Raw genomic sequence first — 22,944 nt, forward strand, 5'->3', positions numbered from 1 at the left:
TGGAGCATAAAATCACGGAACATGCCCTCATAAAATATCGAAGTGGAAAGCAGAATAGTCTTAGTATACAGCAAATTTGATAAATGACTCAGAAAAGCAAGAGTGAGGAAAATAGATAATGTCCATGTGATAAGGAACTTTGTAAAACATGACGTCTCTTATATCACCACCTTTTCCACCACAGCATGCAATTTTAATTTTCATTTTTTCCCTTTTCTTCCTTACCCCTTACCTCAATTTTTCAGAACTACCTCACTTTGAAAAAAAGTTGTAGAGTCAGTGTTCCAGTTTTCCTTTTGCCACTCTAGTTGTTCCAAAGTTTGCAAAGTTATGAAAAATTGCAGACTGAATTAAGAAAGAGACAAAAAAAAAAAGCTAGACATTCAATGCACTGTTAGTGCATTCACTGGGGAAAATGGGGAGAGGGAGGGGAGGACAAGAAAGAGTGAGTTCATTCCATAGCTTTGGATCAACCTCCAGAAAACTATGTCTCCCGTACAGATGAACTTCTACCCTTATGGTAGAAAATTCCATTATGCTCGAGGCAGGGCCGCCCAGAGGATTCCGGGGTCCTGGGGTCTTCGGCGGTGGGGGGCCCCACTTCGGTGGTAATTCAGCGGCGGGGTCCTTCCGCTCCAGGACCCGCCGCTGAAGTGCCCCGAAGACTCGCGGTGGAGGCCCCCAGCCCACCGAATTACCACCGAAGCGGGACCCGCCGCCAAAGCGCAGCCGGGTCTTCGATGGTAATTCGGCAGTGAGGGGTCCTTCCACCCAGGAGCGGAAGGACTCCTCACTGCCTAAGACCTGGAGCGGAAGAAGCTCCAGGGGCCTGGGCCCCCCGAGAGTTTTCCGGGATCCCTGGAGCGAGTGAAGGACCCCGCTCCAGGGGCCCTGAAAAACTCTCATAGGGGCCCCTGCGGGGCCCAGGGCCTGGGGCAAATTGCCCCACTTGCATCCCCCCCCCCCGAGTGGCCCTGGCCCAAGGAGCTGAGTTGCGAGCCACAGTCATCATTTGGAGCTGTTAGTGTTTGAGTTATTCTGGACCTAGGCCATACACAGGCTAAGGAAGCTAATTCAGCCCTAGAGCAACAGAAGCAGCTATAAAGTGATTCTGCCTTCCGCTAGAATGATTTCCAGCATGCAGACCCGGTACTTGGAACTGGATTTGCTTCTTTACATTTTATCTTGCGTTGGATGGGATGATGGAAGAGTAAAAATTAATTTTATTAAGAACCAATGTATGAACTGATAAACTAATAATGATTTCAGGTGGCATCTCACCACACTGAAAATCAGGTCATTTGTCTGCCTAAACATGGTTTCAGGTGCTCAATTTTCAGGAACCCAGGTGTGAAAATTTTGGGCTATTCAACTTGCTTATATAATTATTTGATTTGTATTATAAAACCTGGCTTTGAGATGTTTGATGAGTTATTTTGGATAGCATGTATGTTTGAAGTGGGCAACAGAAATAGTAGAAATGCAAAGAGAGTTTTGAAGTAAGATCGGGAATTAGGAAACTGAAGGAATAGGGTGGTAGAAAAGGGAAAGAAAAGGAGGGAAGTGAGGGAGAGGAGGGAGATCAGAAGCATGAATTAGGAGAGTGATATTGTACAGCTGAACAGCTGCAGTGAGAAATGCATTGAAGGGAAACCAATCACCAATGACAAAACAGAAAATTAGAAAAAAAACTCATCCAAGTTTCAGAGCTGAATGAATGTGATGATATCAGGAGCTACAGCAATCCCTCTAGGTTGGTGTGGGTAGAAACTGGTGGCTGGAAAGCTCTTCCGCAATGTCCCCTCAACTACAGCTAGTGCTGGCTGCTTTGGGCTACTACCACCAAGGTCCCACCTTCTCAAGCTGATCCTAGCTACTTCTGCTCATTCCTATAAGGCAGAGTAATGCAAACAGCTGGTCCCAGAGTCTCAGGGTGTCCTTTGGGTCCTGGTTCCAAGACATATTGTTGTGAATTTGCAGTAAGAAAACTCTTTAAAAATGCCTGCTTATAAATTCTTCCCCTTCTATAGTGCAGAGATACTGTCAGACAACTGAAAACAGCAAATGAGATCAAGAAATTATGTTGTACTCATGCACTTTTAGGCTTATTTTTTATTTTTTGGACGCAAGATGGAAATATATTCTTGTTGGAATGTTAAAAACCCTCCTGGGAGAGAATGAAGGTGGTAAGAAGAAGAAAGGAAAAAAAGAGAAAGTTTAAATTATCACACAGGAGGAACCTTTGGCTGCCGGAATTTTTAAAGATAATATTACAAACTATGTTAGCAAGATGAAATACCTTCTGAGTTACAAACTGTTGAATTCTTACTATATGTTGGTAGAATCAGCGGTAACCCCAGTATGATAATAAAAAGCCACACAAGTTATTAATTAGTTCAGAAATGGAACATTCTTAAATTTTAAATAGAATGGAGACCACAGGTATTTGTGTTTATGGTACTAAAAATAGTAACTATTTATACACAAGAAATATCTTATTTCAAATAATAATGTACTAATGGAGCAATTTACTCGTCAAATGTGATAGTTACCAATCAGCTTCTCTCTTCCCAGGCACATATGAATGAAACATATGCTATCATATAAAGTATATTTTCTTTAAAGAACTATTCATCAGTCTTGCAAAAACATATACTGTACACAGTGTATACAATCCGTAGTATTTTACATTTGCCCTTACAAACATCTTCAGATACATCACCTGATAAGTCAATTTCCACATGCAGACAATTTCCCAAAATCCATTTCAACTCACTTTGTGAATTTTCCAATAGTTGTCAGATAGTGGTATCTGAGAGAACAGTTTTGTTCTATATTTAGAATATACTGATATTTTAAAATATTTCTATTGTACTGATTTATAAGGAGTCTTTATTCTAATTGTCCCCCCTGACCATGCAGAATCCTTGCCAGAGGAACTGTTGAATGGACTTGGCCAATTAAACTGCTGCTAGGAGGCCAAGAGGGGATTACAACACACAAGTAATAACTTGATAGCGTTATGTTGGGAAAGGCTCAAGTTACTTCCCTTCTCTGTTTTCTGTGTTCAGCTATTATTCTATTAGTTTTTCTTTAAACAAGATCCAGAACTTTAATTCCTATTTAAAGAATAAAAAGAAGCTTTACATGTAAAAGCTGGATGTGAAAGGTGTAAATGTAACAAAAGTACTAAGAGATGTACTAGGCAGGATATGTGCCCATATGTTATAGCTCAATGGTACTATATCATGGTAGGTTGAATGTTCTGAATATATGTGACCACATCAGCCCTCTCTGCATCTCTCCATTGACTCCTTCTCTATCCCACAAAACAGCTATTTGGCTTTACTTCCAAAGCCCCTCAAGGTCTATTCTCACCCTACCTATGATCTCTCCTTTAGTATTAAAAGTTCGACTTCTGCCTTTGATCAGCCCATGATGTCAGTCTCCATCGCCCACTTGTTAAATTTAAAACAGGCACCTCCAGGGCTTTCTCCCATGCCGCCTCTCACTTGTTTCCTTGCACTTGCCTGTCAGTCTATATCCATCCATTGTTTCTTGTCTTACACTAAGAAATTTGGGGCAGGGAGTGTCTTTCTTCTGTGTGTAAACAGTGCTCAGCACAGTGGGGTTTGGGTTCATGATTAGGGCTCCACAGGCACTACAATAATACCGATAATACATTAAATTCTTAAATGTCAATTGAGCATCTTGCCAGAATGAAAAACAAATCTAATATAGAAGACTATGTTCTTCTGTGAAATATGTTTCAATAATACACACACCAGATTGCACCAAATGGCATCTCAAAGACAAAACATGTTCTTCAGAAGTATATTTATGAGTCAAGGATAAAAGATATCCTTGCCAGGGATAATTTAGCTGCATTCAGGGAGTCATGATGACCTCTCCCTGGAGATAGGGAAATCCACCCAGCTCCCTGATCAGATTCAAACTCGGTTTGAATATACTGGGAGACTTTTTAGGGTCTTGGAGTTTGATGTTATCAGGCACAGTGAGCAATACATGTTTGAGGGACAATTCTCCAAATAACCTGAGGGTCTTGGGTTCACTAGTTTCCCTGAAGTCGCCGGAAGGCTGTGTGTGCATTCCACTGAATTTAAAATTTTTTTTTCCAAATGGTTCCTCTTAATTATAAGGATCCTCACATTAATTTCATATTTCAAGCTGTTCTTAAGGAGGTCTTCTCCCACCAGACAAAAAGCCAAAAAATCCTCCAGTCGGCCCATACACAGAAAACTTTACCAGTTTGCACCTTGCCAAGCCACATACCCATAACTCCACACTCAAAAGGTCAGGCAGGTAGGGTTTTTAAGCAACCATAAAGGGACAAGAACTTAACCCTACCATCAGAGCTTGAGAAGCCAGTGGCCCATTGACCTACTCGAATTTATGCAGGAATCTTTGATAGAAGCATAAGCATGATAGCACCTTCTGGGATAGTTATGCAGCTCAAAATTCCCCAGTGGCACTTCTGCAGAGCTTAAACTCCCAACCATGAGCTTGCACTACTAACAGGGCTACTCTCTGATTTGCAGCATCCCTGCCCATCACTATTAAGGCTGATCCTGCTTCAAGGGTAAACACCGTGGCTAGAACAAACTGTGTTCCAAGTGTTGGTGGGTCTGCACTTCCCTTCTTCATCTTAATGATAACAACCATAATCAGAGCAAATTAAACACAACTGCCAGGGTTGGAGATCTGCCTTCCTGCCTCACTCCTACATTAAGTGAGCTAGGCTAGGCTTAGGCAAAAGGAAAAGCTTTCAGTTTACTCTTGTTGCCACATTTCCCACTGGGTAAAGAGGCTGCCAACAGCAATGAGTGCACTGCATTTACTCTAGTTACTTCATTTACCTGCAGAAGGCGAGGGGGAAGAGACAGTTAAATGGAGAGATCTCAGTACAGACCCACAGTGATAAAAGTTTAACTGGATCTATATTGAGAGACCTCAGTGTGTGCTGAATGAATACACGTGTCTGAGACACTTGACAATCCAAAGAGAAAAACAAGCCACAGCCTGACCTTTGAGTACAGAAGTGGAAACAAACAAGCACTTGAATTCCATCTCCCTTTGCAGCTTGGTATATCTTGCACATTCTAAGCCAGCCTCCCCGTGACCAAGTGACACATATAAATGCATTCTAAACTTGTTTGTCAGAGCCAAAACTACACAAAAATTTAGGTAGGGGGAGAGGGAACATCAAAACTTTCAGAGGATGGATGCTTAACTGAAACAAATTCATTTGAATTGTCACCTGAAATATCTGCATCCGACCCCACTGAACCCCATTGTCCTCTGTCCCCACACAATCCACTTCCATTTCAAACTGTGTGTAATATTTCAGGAAAGGAGAGGTTTACTAAGCCTCATGGAGTCTCTACACCTTCCTCCAGGGTCTTTTGAGAGCTAGCAGGCAAGGCTGCTATCCTAAAATCTTGGATTGCAAAATTCCTTCCCCTGAACACTGTCAGGGAAAGTAGCAATGAGCTATTCCTTGCAGCTACTACTGACACCATGCTCACTCACACTCATTGGCTCTGAAGGAACACATAAAAAACATAGCCATTCTCTCTGAGAAGAGAGTCAGAAGAGCTTTGTTTAACCCTTTTGAGGGCATGGGATCAGTTCAAACAAAATAGCAGAACCAGTACCAGGCAATATTTCTAACTCTACTTGAAATACAAAAACATTTGCCATACACTTTTTCAGTCGCCTTCAGTACGAGAGTTAATCGGCCCATCAACAGAAAAATGAACTTGGTAACATATTAGAAAATAAGTACTTTAATTTTTATTGCAGCATAACTGCCATTTTCTGTTTTACCAAAATTCAGTATTAGTGCCTAACTGATGACTTCCTGTTCAAGAAGAACATAGGCAGTGGCAAGGATATCACAGATTTTGTTACTTTGAGACTGACTGACCATTTCTGTGGGAATCAGACATGAATACTGGGATCTTAAATTTGGAATGAACATCAATCAAGAGAATTTGTACATATTTCAATGTAAAGTATCAGATTTCATTATGGCATAATTTTAGCACATTTAAAATGTTCTACAAACGTATTAAGACAATCTTATGGCAAATTTCCAAGGTATGCAGTAGATCTAGGTATCATTAATTCTCAGCATGCACTGGCATTCTGTTGCAGTTTAGCCTTGCATGAAGTAACATTCCAACTTACGAGACAAAACAAAGAAACAACAAACCTACAGAATTCATGTGTGTTTGTTAACAAAGAGGTACTGGATTCAAGTTTCCAATGACTCTGCTAACCAGGATATCATTCTCCCCAGTCTTTTACCCTGTAGCTATACATGCGTCACACACATTTACAAAAAGATGCATTAACTAGCATTTTCCTCCCACCTCCCACTTGCGCCATACTTCTATTCACATGAGACTAGAAGAGCAATTGTGCTGAAGTGCTAAAGTCACTCCTGAAATGCAGGACTCCCACATGGCAGTGAAGAGACCCCCCAGTCAGGCCTCAGTCTTAGGGTTGCCATCTTCATAATATTTAAAATCTGGACACTCCAGCAGGCGTGCAAGAACCTCCCCTGTCCTGTCCCTTCCCCTCTCCTCTTCCCCTCTCCCTCAGCCCGGTTTGGGAGGGTCTCACCTGCAGAGCTGGGGCTGGGAGCTGCAGCTGCCTGACACAGGTAGGAGGCAGCCCCGGTTGAGTAGGGGCTGGAGTGGGTAATGAGCTGGTGCTTCCTCACCCGCAGTAACTGAACTTTGGATGTCCAGTCAGCAGATCTATCTGGACACTGACAAGGTCCCCTTTTCGACTGGACTTTCTGGTAAAAAACCAGGCACCTGGCCATCCTACCCAGTTCGCAATATTCTAACAACTCAACCAAGAGAGAATGAAAAAAAGCAAATTTTTACAAGATTACCTTATCCTCTTATCTTCCACTTTTTTCAAATACTCATCTCTCTTCAGTACTCCCAGTATTGTTTCCCTCTCATGTTCCAACAAAAATGACAAATTGATGATCTCCAGGTTTTTTGACATGATTCTTCAATAGTGATTTTTCCAACAGTTGGGTTTTCCAGAGAATGAACTGTTTACTGCAAGTTTCAAAGGCACGTTTGTCACACAGGTACAAGATTTACAAGGTCACCAGATAGCCTGACAGAGAGTCCTTTTTTAAATTAACCAAATATCAAAAACATGTGGCCACATGTTCCAGCTGCAGGAAAGAAAGGTTTCTGCTGTGTTCTCAAAGAAATTCTCTCATTTTCCTGATTACAGAATGTTCATTGCATCTTTTCTGGTCTTCCTTGACATGCTGCAAGCCTTCAACCCACATTCACAGAAGGTGTCTGAGTTAATCTTTCAACACATCAACTGTCGTCTGAAGCCACCCAACAGCTGGATATTTAGATTCAAATTATCTGAAAGTCAAAAAGAAATAAAAGGAAGTGATTTTGACATTATTCTGGTCTCATCTAAGTGAAGCTACATGAAATAATGGTTTGGGAACTGCAGAAGAATCAATGTCTAACCACCTGCTGACTAACAGATTGCCCTAGGGTCATCTATGGCCAGTGCTTTCTCTTTGCTACTATTTAGTCTCAAGCAGTGGTGAGCTGGAGCCGGTTCACACCGGTTCGCAAGAACCGGTTGTTAAATTCAGAAGCTGGTGTAGAACCAGCTCCTAAAGGGGCGGGCAGGTGGGCAAACAACTCCAGTCCGTGGGCCGGACAGTCCTGTCTCCAGCCCGCCTAAGCTCCCAGCTGGGGAAGCTCCCCCAACCACTCCCCCGCTTCTCCCCCCTTGCAGAGCCGCAGCACACCGAGCCGCCGGCACCAGAGCTCTGGGCAGCTCTGCAGCTCCTGCCGCTTTGAGTGGCAAGGTAAGAGGGGGGCTGCAAGCGCAGCATCCACACATGCTGCCCTGAGCAGCATAGTAAGGGGGTCGGGACTGGGAAGAGGGGTTAGATAAGGGGCAGGGAGCAGTTGGAGGGGGCGGAGGTTCTGTGGGGGCGGTCAGAGGATGGGGAATGGGGGGGTTGGGTAGGCATGGGAGTTCTAGGGGTCTGTCAGGGGTGGTGGTGGATGGGGTCGGGGCAGTCAGGGGACAGGGAGCAGGGGGAGAATTGATGGGTTGCAGGTTTGAGGGGGGCACTCGGGGGCAGGACGTGGGTGGGGGTCAGACGGGGGGGTCAGACTGTTTCAGGAGGCACAGCCTTCCCTACCCAGCCCCTGATACTATTTTGCAACCCCGATGTGCAGGGCCAGTTTTAGGAAGCGTGGGAGTCCGATTTTGACGGGGGCCCAGCAGGGATAACCAAAAAAAAACACCATACGTAAAAAAATAAACACTTGGGGCTTGTACTCACCAGGTGGTGCTCCAAGTCTTCGGAGGCACTTCAGCGGCAGGTCCTTCACTCGCTCCGGGTCTTTGGTGGCACTAAAGGACCCACCGCTGAAGTGCCGCCGAAGACCCGGAGCGAGTGAAGGACCTGCCACCGAAGTGCTGCCGAAGACCTGGTAGGGAACCGGTTGTTAAGATTTTGGCAGCTCATCACTGGTCTTAAGTGTATGAATATCATCATGCAGGTGCCCCTCCTTGTGTAATTTCATTTGCAATTACTCTCTGGTGGTGGAAGTCCTGAATTTGCTAAACTCACTTTGTACTTAATTTTGCTATTCTTATAATGATTAGCACCATTCCACACAAATATTCCACAGATTTCAGTGGGACTACTTGGATAGAAAGGTACTGCTTAATGAGAGGAAGGATGGCAGAATTGGGCACGAGATGTCTTCATGTGCTCTAAGGATATCACATTTCCTCTCCTCCCTCTTCCTCCTCCCTCCTCCCCCTCCCACACACAGTAGAACAGAACAACAAGAATCCTGAATGTCTATATCCAAGTACTAAACATACCACCATTTCAAACAGTTTGCTTCTACTTCATGTGGTTCATGACAAGATAACTAACATTTTAAAGCCGTTAACCTGGAAGTTCTAATCACTCTCTCTCAAACTGGAACAGTGTCTCACTGAAGGAAGGCATGACTGATACAGAGCTTATTCATTTAAGATAGAAGTATATTTTTATATTTGTGAGAATCTTTTCAAAGGCTGATCTAGTCTGAGTGTGTTGGAAAAGTCTGATTTTAGAAGGGGATGAGAGGCTGGGTCCAATGGAAATATGCAGCGCTGGTATACAGTACCGGCAGCTTTCCTTCCACATTAAACCTACTCTCCAGTCACTTTTGAAAGCTTCCCTTGCCTTTCTTGCATCTTCCATGTAAGCAAAAGACCAATGCAATTGGTACGGAGGTGGAAGCAATACGAATGATGTACAGCTAAAATGGACAACAATGGACTTGAAAAAGAGCTGTGTGTGGCTTGAAAGCTTGTGTACCTCTCACCAACAGAAGTTGGTCCAATAAAAGATATTACCTCACCTACCTTGTCTCATCAATAATAGGGATCGATAACCTTATGTTTCACCACCTAGTCACCACCAACGAAAGCAAAGCCACAATACAGTGTAACTGGACAAAATGAAGAATTCCTTTCCACTAAATTACTTAAATCTAGCAACAGAAATCCTGAAAAATTAGTGTCCAAGTGTGAGATACCCCACCCCCACCCCAGCTTGGTGGTGAGCTTACTAGTAAAGTAAGTAAATGTCACACTTTCAGGAGAGTCTCCTTTGCACTGACTTCTGTTACCACAGGGATTATATCTGACATTTCATAACCTCTTCTCAGAATGATGTTAAAAAAAAAAAACCCACCTCAGATCAATGAAAAAAACTTACATGAGCTATATACAGCTCCTGTACAGAAGATTGCTTTTTCTCTGAAAGCAATTCAGTTGCAACATTACAACAGCAGTGTTTTTTATGGGATGAAAGTGCTGTAAAAAAACAACAACACTGGATCTTAACAGTACTACTGTGATTCAGACAAATATATTATCATGCCCCCTTTCGTGGGTGAAGAAAGTAAGAAAAAGAGGTTAAGTGATGTGCCCAAGGCACACAGCAACTTAGCGGCGGAGTTAGGAATAGATTTCAGGACTGCCCCACTCCCATCTCTGTGCTTATCCCTCTTGGAAGCAGGGAAACAAATATTTGAGTCATGGATCAGAATATCTCCTTTGTCCAGATTGCGATTTTAAATATACCATAAAAATAAAACAATTTAAATATACTTTTAAGCAATTTCACAATGATTAACAACATGTTTGATCTGTTACTTCTGAGAGAAAAGCACCAAAAATGAACTGTTTCTTCTAATTTCCACTCTAAAGTGCACTTGAAGAAGTCTCTGCTGGTAGTTGGCAGAAGGAGTAGCTGAAAAACATAACACTGATAGCTATGAACATAATTTGCATTTGCTGGATTCCACTTCAGCCTCTATGCCCTGGCCATGCCTCACTTCCACCCCAACACATCCACTTTTCCTCTCTCTCAGCCAGTCTCATTTCAGTGTGCTGGGAGTGCTTAAGTGTGCATCCACTGCTGAGTACTGTGCACATCTCCTCCTGCTACATGCAGGTGCTGAGCAAATGGTGACTGCTCATTCTTTGATTCCCTATACTTCTTAGCAATACTCGATAGCCAAAAATATGGAGCCATTTAAGAGCAATTACTTCTAATATACGAGTTGCATGTACAAAGCATATTGCAGTTCTTACTGGCGAACATATTGTATTTGTGCAGCTGGGAGACTGGAAACAAATACGGAAAAAATCTACTTGCAAAGTGAACGTCCCATTACCAAGCTTTAATCCCACAAACAATTCTTTCCGGAAAGCCCAATTGAGCCAATTCTAAATCTAATTCAATTCAGTTTACAAACTGGGGAGTTTTAATATACTAATACCAGATATCACCAAAGATAGGATTCAGAGAAAAATTAGGCATGAATGTGGATAATGAGAATACACATGATTACATTGGATAAAGTAACTCATGCTTCAGGTAGAAACTCACTACTAACTGACAGGTGAGGGTCTACTCCGATGGGCAGGTTATCCATTTTGTAGTTTTACTCCTCTCTCAAAAGTATCCAGTGATGATTAGTTTCAGAAACAGGAAAGTGAACTGGAAGGACTCCAGGTATGACAACTTCTGTGTTCATATCTGCCTGTCTACACTGTAAACTAGTGGATTAATGCCACCTGTATCCTGCACAGAAATCATTACAGCTTTGTTTGTGAAGTCTATTGAAACTGATTTAACTTGTGTTATGGAACATCTTCTGGAATATTATAATATTTACCAAGTGGACAACTGGGCACAATTATCAGGTACATTATCCAGATTTAAAAGGTATTTGTAGTTAAAGTCTATTCTTGTGTAAAACCTACCATCGGTTAACTGTTCAGTGCCACATAGTTCTCCCATTACATAGCTGTAAAAATTTCACTCTATTTGAAAACTCGTTTTGAATCTTTTACAGAAGTAGTCTAGGGATGAATCCTTCAGTCCTTACTCATGAAAAAAATCTCCCTGATTTCAATGGTGGCTTTACCTGAGTAATGATTGCCGGATTTGGCTCTTGCTGATGTAGGTGTCACCTAAAGTTACTGTTTTCCTCTGGTTTTATATTTACAAAATATTCTACCCTATATAAAAATTGTTAAACTACTTTTATAAAACACTATTCTCTTTCCTTCCTACCTACAGTCAAGATTATGGGCTGATTAAAGCTGCAGCACAGGGGAATAAGGGGATACAAGGCTACCTAGAAGCCCTGGTCATGGACATGGACCAGGACCAGGCACTAAAGACATACAAATAATAAAACAAAACAAAATAAATACCACCAGTGCAAATAGCCCTTATTGCAGGTTGTAATGCAAGGGAAGGAGGAGGGGAACAGCAACCTCCATAGGACCTCTATTCCTACCCCCACCACTTTGGTGTGTGGGCAGAACCTGCAATACACCTATCAGTGCGCCTATGCCAGAAGAAATATTCTGTGCTAGGCAGAGTCAAAGTCTGCTTCCTGGTTCCCTTGCCACCAGCTTCAGTGGGAGGCATTATCTGGACAAGATATAGGTTCTACCTCCAAATCCCAAATGGGAGCAGGGAAATTGGGAAGTTTCTTGTGACCCTGCCCACAGTCTGGTTCCTGGGTTGCTCTTGGGATAGTGACAGTATTTAATTTGATTTACAGAGTCTTGGACAGTTCCACAATTGGAACCATTGGATTCAGCAGCCAGATCATTTTTCTAAACAGTTGGAATTCTCACCATACCAATTTACTGATGGACATCAAGGTCTCAGTTCAGCGAGGTATGTAACCACATACTTAACTTTAAGCACATGAATATTCCTATTAGCTTCCCTGCAACTAATCATGTGCTTTAAGTTGGACGTATACTTCAAGACCTTGGGAGGGACAGCTCAGTGGTTTGAGCATTGTTCTGCTCTGCCCTCTTGGTCTCCCTTGCTTCTCCTGAGGGTTGGGGGAAGTAAACCGTACATGGCTTACCCCAGCCATAGTGCAGTCACCCAGCCTGCTGGTGCATCAATACTGACAAGCATATGGAGGGGTGGAGGCGAATGTGGGGCAGAGGGGAAGCAATGAACCTAGGCTCCACCCAGTCCACACCTTCCTTCACTCCTCCACCAGGCACAAGGTGGAAGTAGCAGCTCTGTCTCTCCTCTTATGCTACAACCACTAAGGAAGCACTTTACACTCCAGTGTATGGCTATTGATGATAATGCCCTGAAGTGGGACAAAGAGTCTGAGTATGTCCTAGTGAGTGAACCTGCTATTGACAGAGGGGAACAAGATCTGAATTATCCATGGCCAGATCCTGTGGTTCCATCACCTTCATTCAAGCTTGTACGAGTTATATTGTGATGTGCACACAAAACCATCACCTGCTTTACAACAGATAAAGTAGAATAATCTCACAAGACAGTATTTGTTTTGGCTTCCATCCATTTTGTGGGAAACAGTGGATATTTCTGTTGTACCTAAATGTTTATTAAACAAAACACTTAGGGCTTGTCTACACATACAGCTGCATCTCTCCCATCAGCACTGTAAAACTACCTCTGCATGAGGTGGTAGCTATGTTGGTGGGAGAAGCTCTCCCACTGACATAGCACTGTCCACACCGGCGTGTCTGTTGATGTAACTTGTCACTCAGGGGGGTTAGGCCGACATAAGCTGTAATGTAGACATAGCCTTAGACATGTATCAATAACAGCAGGAATTTTTGCTCAATAGAAAGATAGCCACAATTGCTAATAAATGGTTTGATACTAGTTAAAAGGAAAACCCCACAATGCTTCTGTATTTAAAAGAGCTACCGACAACACAGTATTAGGGATAGGCCTGTATTTCACATATAGCCCGAAAGGAAATAAGTCTCCAAAATTGGATTTCTATTCTCCTATCACATTCTCCTGTTTGAATCTAATTATCTAAGTACAGTAGAACCTCAGAGTTACAAACACCTAGGGAATGGACGTTGTTTGTAACTCTGAACAAAGCATCATGGTAGTTCTTTCAAGTTTACAACTGAACATTGACTTAAAACATCTTTGAAACTTTACTCTGCAGAAGAAAAATGCTGCTCTTAACCATCTTAATTTAAATGAAACAAGCACAAAAACAGTTTTATTACCTTGTCACATTTTTTTTAAACTCCCATCCCACCCTTTTTTTTAGTAGTTTACATTTAACACATATTGCCTGATTGCATATTTCCGGTTCCAGATGAGATGGGGCAGGGGGATAACTGGTCAGTTCGTAACTCTGATGTTCATAACTCTGAGGTCCTACTGTAGTCAGGAAATCATCTAACATCAGTTGTATTCAGCTCAATATATAAACACACAGAGGTGAATCAACAGTTTTTGGAAGCTGCATTATCTAAGCCAGTGGTTCTCAAAGCCAGTCTGCCGCTTGTTCAGAATGAGTATTTTGCACTTGGAAATCAGCTGCCTCTTCAATCATAGCCAGATCTAATTTAATACTAAAGGCAAATTAAGAGATGTGGGTTTTATTGAGTGCTGGAGAATTCCGTAATCAGTGCAACAGGGTTTGTTTGTTTTTTGGAAGGAACGATTGGATGTCAGATTCAGACCTGAAAGTTGACTGCAATGCATTGGGAGGCATCGGGTCTTGCACAAAACAAAACATTGTCTCCATAAAAACCAGCAGCCTTTGGTCCCTGTTATTAGGATTAGCCTGATCCAAACCTACCTTTCAGCACATAGCACACCACCACAGGCCATTCCAGGAATGGAATTTTGTGGACCTATACCTTTTCCTCCCACAATCCCCAGAAGGAACAGGCAAGTTGTCCCACAACACCCTGCAAATGTGAGTACAGAGCAGCACAGTGAATTGTAGTGCTATGAATCCTGGGATACCTGCCCAGAGAGCTGTATTGCTTGTCACGGAGAGATGCAATGGATATGTGGGGTATGACAGCACAATGATGTGGTTGCATTATCGCTGGTTAGGTTACCATGGCTTAATTTACCCCATGGTTTGCATGCAGTAAAGATACCGCCTCAGACAAGTTCTTAGCCACCAGAGGAGCCACCAATATTTACAAACACAACTGCACATGTGCTTATATACAAAATTAATCAGGAATCTCATTTGCATTCCAGAACTCCCTCACCTAAAATCTCCCATGTTTCTTGGCTAGAGTCCCTCTGGATTCTAGGGGAATATATAAAGGGGAAGCAGGATGAAAATGTACTCCTAATGAACTCTCTCACTGTTGCCACTATCAAACAGCTCCTGTTATAAGATATCCCTCCTGCTTCTAAACCATTGTGATTATTTACTTAGAAGTCTGTGCATATTCAATGATTTTATGATACAGCATCACTGAGTATGTTTTTGGTATGCTCGCTAACATGGCAGTCAGGTGTCAAAACTAAGGCAGCACACCTTCACTGTCACTGAGGCCAGATCTACACTGCAAATGTTTGCCTGGACAGTAATATTGGTTAGGGGTGTGATATTTTACATTTCTATACCAGCAAAAGCCTTTGTGTAGATGCAGTTAACAGCAAACTCACTGCATTTGTGGAAATGGTATAAGCTATACAAGTAAAGTCACTCTTTTGCCACTATAAACTGCATCTCCACTAGGAGGGGTTTGCTGATATAGCTATACCAGGTAAACCATTTCTAGGGTACACTAAGCCCGACCTATTCAGACAGAGATCAAGGGGCTCTTTCATTCCACTTCGATCTATCAGGAAAGAACGAGAGCCCATTCTTGAACTTTTCTCCATTTTGGTGTAATGCCTCTCACCAATAACTTAACATGCTGGCTTTGACAGTACAGTGCCAAGGGCACTGATACATATATTAACTTTCTAGATTTCAGTTAAAACACAGCAAGTCTGTATACACCCCGGACTCGCTCACTGGGAAGTCAAAAAATGAACTCTAGAACTAGGATAATATAAGTAGCTAAACTCTCAAAAAGCACACCATGTCTATAACTATCTATCCATTTGGGACTTCTGCCTCTTTCCACAATCCAGGCCAACATACAATTCTACACAAGAGGAAGAAAGGATTGTCACTGTCATTTCTAATAAATGCCCACAAAAGTGTTCAAGTTATATACCATACTAAGAACTTTAACACATGTAAATCTTACCTTTTTTAAAGTGAAGTGGCTGGCTCACCTGTTTTTCTGTTCTAACTGTGGAATACTGCTATAGGTACAGAATGCTATATACAGGAACTAGAAAAACCAGCCTCACTTCCCCCAACAATCTATTTGCACAATGCACACACCCAGCTGTGCAACGTAATGTTTGCCAGCAGCAGTCATTCAGCTATCAAAATACCAGGAAATACTTGTTGTACTAACCTGCTCAGTTTTCAAAGGAACTAGAAGGGGCTTCTTCCTTTAAGAGCCTATTTGGCAAACTCTGAAGTGAAGTGGCACAGTACCTGTCAGAGGAGAATTATTAATTTCTTGCAACAGTAACTGGGTTAATGGGACACAGATCCCTGACTGAGGCCTCCAGATGTTACCATAATATAAATAATAAAACTAACAGTTACTACTTCTTTCTTCTCAAGAGACTCTGACATGGGCTTTGAGTCCTTTACATGCAGCATGAGGAAGAAATACAGACTGACAAAATATTTACTAAATTAATGAAAATACCATGCACTCATCTGGCAGTAACATTATTTGAAATTGTTAAAAGTACAGAGTAAAGTTCACTCATGTTAACATCACTGTGAATAAAAGCCCATAAAGGTATGCTGAAACCTCCAATTTCTTAGATGAGTATTACCTACTGAAGTTCAGTATTATACATTTTTTTATATATAATTTTTTATAATTGGAGATATACCTATTGCCTAGAACTGGAAGGGACCTTGAAAGGTCATTGAGTCCAGACCCACCTTCACTAGCAGGACCAAGAACTGATTTTTGCCCCAGATCCCTAGGTGGCCCCCTCAAAGATTGAACTCACAACCCTGGGTTTAGCAGGCCAATGCTCAAACCACTGAGCTATCCCTCCCCCAGGTATGTTTGAGTTCAAAATAATAAAGTCCTACATCACATTCATCATGCAAACATAAGCATAACTTGGAAACTGTTCTTTTAGATGAGGAATAATGCCAACGTTCTCACACTGTCTTGGCAAAGCTCTTCTCATTTACCTACAAGATTACTACTCTTTCCATAATCAGAGCCAAAAACCCCGCAGCGGTGTCTAATTTCCAGCACAGGGCTGTACATATATGGCTAAATATTATGGAGGAGGGTTCCTAGTTGCTTTGGAACCAAAGGACACTATTTACAGAATCTATTGTGATATGAATAATTTTAGTGTTTGGGACACTTAACACACACGTTTTCCTCCTCTGAGCATGTCTGCCTCTGAAAATGAATACAATTCTCACAGCCTTGCCACCCATCTAGACTCCTCAGCTTCTGGATACACAAGTAATTCCGCTCCCCCCAGATGGAAATGCCCTTCTCCATCGATGGCCAGCAAAAAGGCCATATCCACTTCAGATTGAAACTTGAGGTAACAGCTACACAGCAATACCCATGACTGACCTTGTCAGCTGACTTGGATTCTCAGGGCTCAGATGCAAAACCTAAGCTCTGGGACGCCACGAGAGGAGAGCCTGAGCCCAAATGGAAGTTTTCAGTTCCACAGCCCAAGCTCCTCAAGCCCGAGCTAGCTAACCCAGATCAGCTGCAGGTGTTTAACGGCTGTGTGGATGTACTCAGTGACCCATGCATTCCGGACCTCCAGACTGGATTACTGTGTTCTCTCTGCCTACCTAGTTGTGTTGGGGGATAAGCTACAGTTGGTTCACCCCACAGCAGCCCATCTGCTCAGCTAACACAGGCCATTCAGAGCTCATCACTGCAACACTCTTCTCTCTTCATAGTCTCCCCAGTTAACACTGGTCAAATTCCAAGTTTTAGCCCTCACTTTTAGCTCTCCACAGATGCAGCCCAAGATACCTGAGGGATGACCTCACCCTTGTGTTCATGACCACCATCACAGCGACAATGGAACCATCAATGATAGAGTGAAACCCTGCAGCTCTACAGAGGACAGAGTTTTCTAGGTCACCCACCATGAATCTGAAACTCAATCCTAGGAGACAGCAGGCTGAACCTTCAGCTCTTTCAGAAAGAAATCCAGTCTTTGGTTCTTCAACCCAGCCATGTGCAGGAGGGAAAAGAAGGTAGATATATCTGTGTGTGCACACTTCATCATTCTGGGAGGTGCCCAGACACTACAGTGTTTTAAGAACTTCGACAAGCAGCACCAAGATCTTTGGTCCCATTTCAGCTCAAAAGCAATGGAAAGTCACTGTAATTGGCCAGCTGGCAGTTCCCCTCCCATAAAGGTAGTACTGAGCCAGCGATATCCCACCCATGGTCTCTGGCATGGGGAGCATTAGGGACACAACTAGGAAAAGAAGGCACATGTGGAGTGCTGTTGTGCTCCAAAGATCCAGGGCTGGTGAAACAATCTTTTCACAGCCATTAATAGCTGACGGAAGTTAGAACAGCCTTGAGGGACTTAACTAACTTCTAACAGTCCCAGATGTGGTGGGGACCCACTGGTGATATAAGGCCACCTTCGTGAGCATGCCCTCCTCCCCACCAGATTCTGACCAGAGTGCAGCTCTGTCATAGTATAATTCCCAATTCTGAACCTTAGCGTCCAAAATATGGGTACTAGCATGAATTCCCCTAAGCTTAATTACCAGCTTAGATCTGATAAGCTGCCACCAATCAGGAATTCCTGTGCCTGATACACTCTGGTCCCCCCAAAACCTTCCCTGGGGACCCCCAAGACCCAGACCCCCTGGATCTTAACACAAGGAAAGTAAACCCCTTTCCTCACAGTTGCCTTTCCTAGGATTTCCCTCCCTGGGTTACCGTGGAAGATTACCGTGATTCAAACTCCTTGAATCTTAAATCAGAGAAATTAGGTCTCCTGGAGAGAGAGACAGATTCACGCTCCGTGAATCTAAATCAAAGGGATTCCACCCTTCCCCTCCCTTCTCCTTCCCTGTTAAGTACAGACTCAATTCCCTTGAGCCTCAACAAGGGGAAAAAAATCAGACAGGTCTTAAAAGCAAAAACTTTTAATAAAAAGAAAGAAAAAAGGTAAAAGTTTATCTCTGCAATATAGATGGTAAAAAGTTACAGGGTCTGTCAGCTTATAGAAACTAGAAAGAAGTCTCCCCCCCCAGCAAAATACAATTTAAAATACTTCCAGCAAACTACACATTTGCAAATACAGAAACAATCAAAAGACTATAACCGCCTTTCTTACTAAATTACTCACTATTCTGAATATATAAGAGACTGTAGCAGGGAGATTGGCAAGAAACCTGGTTGCACGTCCAGCCCCTTCCAGGACCCAGAGAGAACAAAGCAAAACCCACCCCCAAAAAAACAAAGGCTTCCCTCCACCAAGATTTGAAAGTATCTTGTCTCCTGATTGTTCCCTGGTCATGTGTTTGATTCCCTGTTTGTTAACCCTTTACAGGTAAAAGAGACATTAACCTTTATCTGTTTATGACAACCTCAGCCAAACCAGAAGCCCAGCTCATAGATTTCACACTGAAATACACTAAGCCTGGCTTGAGTTTTGCCTTTGTAATGAAGCTTGAAACCAAACAAAACTCTAGTTTCGTTATCTAAGTCAGTGGTCCCCAACCTTCTCGTCCAGAAGGACTGTGGCGGCGGTCAAGCTTCCGCCGAAATGCCGCTGAAATGACATTGCTTGTCAGCAGCAAGCGACGTCATCGAGAGGCATTGCCACCAAAATGCCACTGAATTTTGGCAGCATTTCGGCGGATACTCAACCACCAACCAGGATGCGGGTGCATTTAGATGCTCCCGCGGGCTCCATGGCGCCCGTGGGCACCACGTTGGGGACCCCTGATATAAGTACTGCCTAGCTTTAACTGTTACATTTAAATGCAAAGTAGGAGGCAGGGAGGGAATCCACAAAGTGACAATTTTTCTCCTTTTGTTTTTCTCACCATTGAGTATATAGAGTTCATTTTACTGGCTGAGTATTCAACAAAAAGAAACTGCGTATCTCATAATGCAGATGAAAACAAATTCAGTGTCTGCTTGTAAAATGAAACAAAAAACAGAAACTATCACCACCATAAAATGAAGCAAAAAAAAATGTTTTTCATTTGCTATTGCAAAGCAAAAGAACATCTGTGTGATGTGAAATCACCCAGAAAGAAAAAGCTTAGGAAATGAGTCACCTCAATTTTATCATTTTGCTTGCAACACTTGTTAAAGTAGCATTTATACAGAGCTCCATCTTACCTTGTTATGTTTAAACTATATCCTGTCTCTTGTTGTCACTTTTTGTGATGAAATGCAAATGCAATGAATTTCACTCTGGAAGGGGGTAGATTTAAAACAACACTATAATGCACAGCTTATATGAACGTTCTGTTCAACAGCCTGCAGTGTATCTGAAATACCAACGGTTAAAAATACTAATCAGATATGGGGGTTATAATTATAATCAGCAAATGGAATTTGCTGATATTGGATAGATTACTTCAAAGTACACGTAAGGGCCCCTCCTCATATTAAAACCAGAGTTTTAGTTCGGCCTTTGGCAGTTAGAATTTACTATTTGATAACTTCACTTGGATTGGAAAATAAGCAACAAGTACAATAATATGGAACTTTGACAGATTCCCTTCTAAATTATGTTGAGTCTTCCCCACTATATCCCTACAATACTCCAAACGTAGAGGAAAAAGTGAGGGTGTACTGTATATTATAGTCTGAGGTGATTTGGTCCAATGGATAGGGCACTGTGCTGGGATGCAGCAGATCACCACAAGGTCTGCCACTGACCTGCTGCATGGCCATGAGAAAGTCACCTGACCTTTCTGTAGCTCTGTTTTCCCTTTCACTGTTCATCTGTCTTGTCTATTTAGATTGCAGTCTGTTTTGGGCATGGATTATCAATTACTATGTATATTTATACAGTGCATAGCACAATGGGATCCCTATCTATTTGGTGCCTCTAAGCTTTACTGTAATACTAACAACAGGAAGGTGTTTGACATGATGTACAGCTTGTACAGTAAAACTAGAGAGGAGAATTACATTCTTTATTTAACAAAGTGCTTCCACCTGCTCTGTTGTGAAAGACGTCTGTTTCACTCAAAAACAGGAGTATTTGTGGCATCTTAGAGACTAACAAATTTATTTGAGCATAAGCTTTTGTGGGCTACAGCTCACTTCATCGGATGCATAGACTGGAACATACAGCAAGAAGATATTTATACACACAGAGAACATGAAAAGGTGGAAGTAGCCATACCAACTGTAAGAGGCCAATCAATTAAAATGAGCTATTGTCAGCATGAGGAAAAAAAAACTTTTGAAGTGATAATTGAGATGACTGATAGAAAGTGTGAGGATACTTAACATGGGAAAATAGATTCAATTAGTGTAATGGCCCAACCATTCCCAGTCTCTGTTCAAACCTAAATAAATTGTATCTAATTTGCATATTAATTCAAGTTCAGCAGTCTCTCTTTGGAGTCTGTTTTTGAAGTTTTTTGTTGTAAAATTGCCACCTTCAAGTCTGAGTGGTTAGAGTGGTTGAAGTGTTCTCCCACTGGTTTTTGAATGTTATGATTCCTGATGTCAGATTTGTGTCCATTTAGTCTTTTGCGTAGCGACTGTCCAGTTTGGCCAATGTACATAGCAGAGGGGCATTCCTGGCACATGATGGCATATATCATGTTGATAGATGTGCAGGTGAAAAAGCCCCTGATGGCGTGGCTGATGTGATTAGGTCCTATGATGGTGTCACTTGAATAGATATGTGGACAGAGTTGACATTGCGCTTTGTTGCAAGGATAGGTTCCTGAGTTAGTGTTTATGTTGTATGGTGTGGGGTTGCTGGTGAGTATTTGCTTCAGGTTGGGAGGCTGTCTGTAAGCGAGGACTAGTCTGTCTCCCAAGATCTGTGAGAGTGAAGGATCATCTTTCAGGATAGGCTGTAGATTTTTGATGACGCACTGGAGTGGTTTTAGTTGGGGGCTGAAGGTGAGGGCTAGTGGCATTCTGTTATTTCCTTTGTTGGGCCTGTCTTGTAGTAGGTGACTTCTGGGTACTCTTCTGGCTCTATCAATCTGTTTTTTCACTTCAGCACATGGGTATTGTAGTTTTAAGAATGCTTGATAGAGATGTTGTAGATGTTTGCCTCTGTCTGAGGGATTGGAGCAAATGCGGTTATATCTTAGAGCTTGGCTGTAGACAATGGATCGTGTGGTGTGTCCTGGATGGAAGCTGGAGGCATGTAGGTAAGTATAGCGGTTTCCAGTATAGGGTGATGTTTATGTGACCGTTGCTTATTAGCACAGTAGTGTCTAGGAAATGGACCACTTGTGTGGATTGGTCTAGGCTGAGGTTGATGGTGGGATGGAAATCGTTAAAATCATAGTGGAATTCTTCGAGGGCTTCTTTTCCATGGGTCCAGATGATGATGTCCTCAATGTAGCACAAGTAGAGCAGGGGCGTTAGAGGATGAGAGCTAAGGAAGTGTTTTTCTAAGTCAGCCATAAAAATGTTGGCATACTGTGGGGCCATGCAGGTACCCATAGCAGTGCCGCTGACTTGAAGGTATATATTGTCCCCAAATGTGAAACAGTTGTGGGTGAAGACAAAGTCACAAAGTTCAGCCACCAGGTTTACCATGATATTATCAGGGATACTATTCCTGATGGCCTTTAGCCCATCTTTATGTGGAATGTTGGTGTAGAGGGCTTAGTCAGACAATCACTTACTGCAGAAGCCAAAATAAAGACTATTTCTTTCATCATAACAGAATGGTTTCAAAAAGTAGTGAGTAGAGTTGGTCAAAAAATTTCTGACAGAACAGTTTTCTGTCAGAAAAATGCTGATTGGATTAAATTAAACTTTTAGTGGGAACATATTGAGTTAGTCAAAATTTTCCAATGGGAAATTATCAAGACAGTTCATTTTGACTTTATCATTTTGACTTTTATGTCATAATATAAAAGTCAAAATGTTCCAACTAATACAGTCAAAACAAGAAGATTTTTCAAGATTTTAACGTTTCGTTCCAATTCAGGCTGAAAATTTTTCATGTGAAAACTTCAATTTTGGCAAAAAAATGATTTTCTATTGGGAAAATTGAAATGACGACCTCTTATCAATGCCTCCAGGGAGAAAGTGAAATGGACAAGAACTTTCCAGGTGGGCAAGTAGCCAGCCAAACAATTCAATTTCAGTTCTCCTGCAATGGAATTTTTCCAAACTTGTCCCACAAAGAATGTCATTGTTTTCATATTTTTTTTATCCCAGTCAGGACAACACTTTTCCCCAAAAACCCTGAAATTTTTCCCGGGATAGAAATTCCTTTTTTCAGCCAGC

At 42.2% G+C, this 22,944-nt stretch overlaps 1 protein-coding gene across 7 annotated transcripts in view; it reads right to left on the reverse strand.

Moving 5' to 3' along the window:
* Positions 1-22,944, reverse strand: part of SYTL5 (synaptotagmin like 5) — a 167,162-nt gene that overhangs the window by 97,484 nt on the left and 46,734 nt on the right. For 6 of the 7 annotated variants that reach the window (XM_050936521.1, XM_050936518.1, XM_050936523.1 and 3 more), the window contains exon 2: positions 6,926-7,427. The exons of the other annotated variant lie outside the window; for it this stretch is intronic. In XM_050936521.1, the coding sequence (XP_050792478.1) occupies positions 6,926-7,044 (119 nt within the window). In that variant the 5' untranslated portion in view covers positions 7,045-7,427. The remainder of the gene's footprint in view (positions 1-6,925; positions 7,428-22,944) is intronic. 7 annotated transcript variants of the gene reach the window in all.

This window comes from Gopherus flavomarginatus, chromosome 1 (assembly GCF_025201925.1).
Source record: "Gopherus flavomarginatus isolate rGopFla2 chromosome 1, rGopFla2.mat.asm, whole genome shotgun sequence".
Taxonomy (NCBI): domain Eukaryota; kingdom Metazoa; phylum Chordata; order Testudines; family Testudinidae; genus Gopherus; species Gopherus flavomarginatus.